Raw genomic sequence first — 3,870 nt, 5'->3', positions numbered from 1 at the left:
TTTTAGACTGCATTCTAGCCCGGGCAATAAAGCAACACCCCTGTGCTCTCTCCCTCTTCCTCTTCCTCTTTTTTCCTTTCCTTTATTCTTTCTTTTTTCTTTTTCTTTTTCTTTCTTTCTCTCTTTCTTCCTCTAAAAAAAGAAAAAAAAATCAGATTATATCTATGTTTCAATGATGTGATTAAATAATCCTGTATAATATGTTAGAAAATCAAATTACCAAAGAATTGTCAATGATTTTTTGAAATGGGGATTGGTAAACTAGGGCCCACAGGTCAAATCCAGCCTGCCACATATTTTTATAATAAAGTTTTATTGGAACACAGCCATGCCCATTAGTTTACAAATTGTCTCTGGCTGCTTTTGTGCATCAGTGGCAGAGCTGAGTAGTTTTATCAGAAACTTGAAAACTCAAATGTGGCTCAAAAACTTAAAATATATACAGAAAAATTTGCCAGCACTGATTTTAAAAACTGTACAATGATCAAACCTGGCCCTTTAATCACAAAACAATTTTTATATTTCAGTATGTGATGGTTCAAGATATGCTCTCTCCATCCCCCATGGAACGACCTGAAGCTACAAACATCATTGAAAATGCTGTATTTGAAGATTTGGACTTTCCAGGAAAAACAGTGCTCAGACAAAGGTCTCGTTCCATGAGTTCATCGGGAACAAAACATTCAAGACAGTCCAGCAATTCACATAGCCCTTTGCCAAGCAATTAGCCTTAAGTTGTGCTAGCAACCCTAATAGGTGACACAGATAATAGCCTACTTCTTAGAATATGCCTGTCCAAAATTGCGGACTTCAAAATTTTGTTCTTTGCTCAATTTTCTTGTGGACTACTTTTTTAATGTCAAATTTAAGCTGGATTTGGGGGCATAACCTAATTTGAGCCAACTCTTGAATTTTGCTATACTTAAAGAAAGGGCTATCTTTGTTGTTTGTTAGTCTCTTGAAACTGGCTGTTGGCCAAGCTTTATAGCCCTCACCGTTTGCCTACGGAGGTAGCAGCAATCCCTAAAATATATATAGTGAGAACAAAAATGGAAATATTTTTATAGTACAGAAGAGGGAAAGTCCCCCATGTGGTAACTGTATTGTTCTAGAAATATGCTTTCTAGAGATATGATGATTTTTGAAACTGATTTCCAGAAAAAGCTGACTCCATTTTTGTCCCTGGTGGGTAAATTAGGAATCTGCACTATTTTGGAGGACAAGTAGCACAAATTGTATAACGGTTGATGTCCGTAGTTTTATAGTCCTATTTGTAGCATTAAATAGCTTTATTCCTTAGATGGTTCTAGGGTGGGTTTAGAGCTTTTTGTACTTTGACCTCCAATAAAGGGAAAATGAAGCTTTTTTTATGTAAATTGGTTGAAAGGTCTAGTTTTGGGAGGAAAAACGCCGTAGTAAGAAATGGATCATATATATTACAACTAACTTCAACTATGGACTTTTTAAGCCTAATGAAATCTTAAGTGTCTTCTATGTAATCCTGTAGGTTGGTACTTCCCCCAAACTGATTATAGATAACAGTTTAATCATCTAACTTGCTAACATGTTTTTATTTTTCACTGTAAATATGTTTATGTTTTATTTATAAAAATTCTGAAATCAATCCATTTGGGTTGGTGGTGTACAGAACACACTTAAGTGTGTTAACTATTGTGACTTCTTTCAAGTCTAAATGATTTAATAAAACTTTTTTTAAATTAAGCATAGTTGACTCTCATTTTGAGGAGTTAGTCCCCAAATGGTAGATTTTCAGATTTATAAAATGGGATCATAGATCTAGGAAGACTCAAACCTATTCTCAAGAAAACTTATTCCTAACTCATTTCAGACAGGTATCTTTTCATTTCCCAAAGACATGGCAGGCTCTTTCAAAATTCACAAGATCCATAATTGAAAGACATTTGCTCAGTGCCTACCCTGTGCCAAGGACTGGGAATATAGAAAGGACCCTCTCCTAAAGGGAGAGCTCTCAGAGAAAAGGGCTGTGGTGATGCTAGTTGTAATGATATCAAGATGTATCTGACATGTGCCACATGGAGGCATGTGGCATGCTGGGCTGACAAGGCATGAACCAGGTAGACACAACCTAGAAAGGTCAAAATGCATAGTATCTCCATCTTGCAAACTAATAATGTCTGCCACACATGGTTATGAGCAATTTGTAAGTTGGAAAATCACTTCCCAGATCTTTGTGGCTGACTGTCTATCCAGACACACGTGGCAGTGCTGCTCAAATGACTTCACTCCCCAGCTTCTGCTTGGTTCCTGGCCAGCTCATCGCCGTCAACTTTATCTCTTGGTCAGCCTGCTTTAGTTGCTGTTCCTTTTCTCCCTTCCTCTTTACCCCAGCCAGGAGTGAAGATTTGTTGACTTCTGCCAACACAACCTACTTAGTCCCCCAAAGATCCTTTGACCCCCAGGACCCCTCTAGGAGCTAGACATGGTAGACACTACTGTCACCATTCTACTTACAGTCAAACCCAGGTCCAGAAAGGTGCTGTGATTTGCCCAAGGTCACAAAGACAGCAAGAGCAGAACTGGGATCAAAACCTAGGTATTTAGATTCCTAGTCAGTGTTTTGTCTACTCCCTTGCACCAAGTTGTCAATGTAATCAGTTTTCTTTCATTTTAACCCTGGGTCAGCCTTTGCTGACCGCCAGCAGGAAAGCAGGCATAGGGTTGGGGAAGTTAAGAGGCTGAGCCAGCAACACTTAACAAGTCCTTAACAGTAGCCAGAATGGAGACCCCTGTGTTCTCACCCACAGCCCTTTCTACTGACTCCAAATCCCACTACCCCCTTTAAATTCTGTTGTTTTTCTGGCATCTTTCCATCCCCTGCCCTTGCTTCTGCTTTTAGCATGTTGTGGTTGATAATACTTACTCTCAGGCTGCAGAGGAGCCAGCAACTCTGATGAAGGTCAGCTCCCCTTTGTTCATTTCTAAGGTCTCAGACAGTAAGGGGACACCTTGTAGTCCAGCAACATCCAGCATAAAGCCTGGTACTTGATTCCATATTTGCAGAATTGAATTTGAGGAACCTAGATATAACCCCCACTACAATAAAAATTGGGCAAAAATGAAGAAGGAAAGATGGTTTAAAAATCCTGATGCTAGCTGGACACAGTGGCTCATACCTGTAATCCCAGCACTTTGAGAAGTCAAGGCAGGTGAATTGCTTGAGCTCAGGAGTTTGATACCAGCCTGGGCAACATGGTAAGACCCCATCTCTACAAAAGATACAAAACTTAGCCAGGTATTGCGGTGCATGCCTGGAGTCCCAGCTACTCTGGAGGCTGAGGTGGGAGGATTGCTTGAACTCAACAGGCAGAGGTTGCTGTGAACTGTGATTGCACCACTGCACTCTAGGCTGGGCAACAGAGTAAGACCCTGTGTCAAAAAAAAAAAAAAAAAAAAAAAATCCTGGCAAGGTGCGGTAACCTGTAATTGCAACACTTTGGGAGGCCAAGGCAGATGGATCACTTGAGGCCAGGAGTTCAAGACCAACCTGGCCAACATGTGAAAACCCATCTCTACTAAAAATACAAAAATTGGCCGGGCGTGCTGGCTCACGCCTGTAATCCCAGTTACTCGGGAGGCTGAGGCAGGAGAATCACTTGAACCTGGGAGGCGGAGGTTGCAGTGAGCTGAGATGGAACCACTACACTCCAGCCTGTGCGACAGAGCGAGACTTCATCTCAAACAAACAAAACAAACAGAAAAAAGAATACTGATGCTAAAAACAGGTGAAAGGACCAAATTCCAGAAAGTTTTCTCTTTTTCTTTCTTTTTCTTTCTTTCTTTCTTTCTTTCTTTCTTTCTTTCTTTCTTTCTTTCTTTCTTTCTTTCTTT

The 3,870-nt window shown here is 40.3% G+C and overlaps 1 protein-coding gene and 1 long non-coding RNA gene across 3 annotated transcripts in view; one reads left to right on the top strand and one right to left on the bottom strand.

Moving 5' to 3' along the window:
- EIF2AK3 (eukaryotic translation initiation factor 2 alpha kinase 3) overlaps positions 1-1,722 on the top strand; it is a 75,603-nt gene extending 73,881 nt beyond the window's left edge. For both annotated transcript variants that reach the window (XM_017536673.1, XM_037741380.1), the window contains one exon: positions 528-1,722. In XM_017536673.1, the coding sequence (XP_017392162.1) occupies positions 528-728 (201 nt within the window). In that variant the 3' untranslated portion in view covers positions 729-1,722. The remainder of the gene's footprint in view (positions 1-527) is intronic.
- LOC108310019 overlaps positions 1-3,870 on the bottom strand; it is a 40,243-nt gene that overhangs the window by 18,291 nt on the left and 18,082 nt on the right. The window lies entirely within an intron of this gene.

This window comes from Cebus imitator, unplaced genomic scaffold (genome assembly GCF_001604975.1).
Source record: "Cebus imitator isolate Cc_AM_T3 unplaced genomic scaffold, Cebus_imitator-1.0 Scaffold99, whole genome shotgun sequence".
NCBI lineage: Eukaryota > Metazoa > Chordata > Mammalia > Primates > Cebidae > Cebus > Cebus imitator.
Note: the sequence above shows the minus strand (reverse complement) of the source record. Positions and strands in the feature narration are given on the sequence as shown.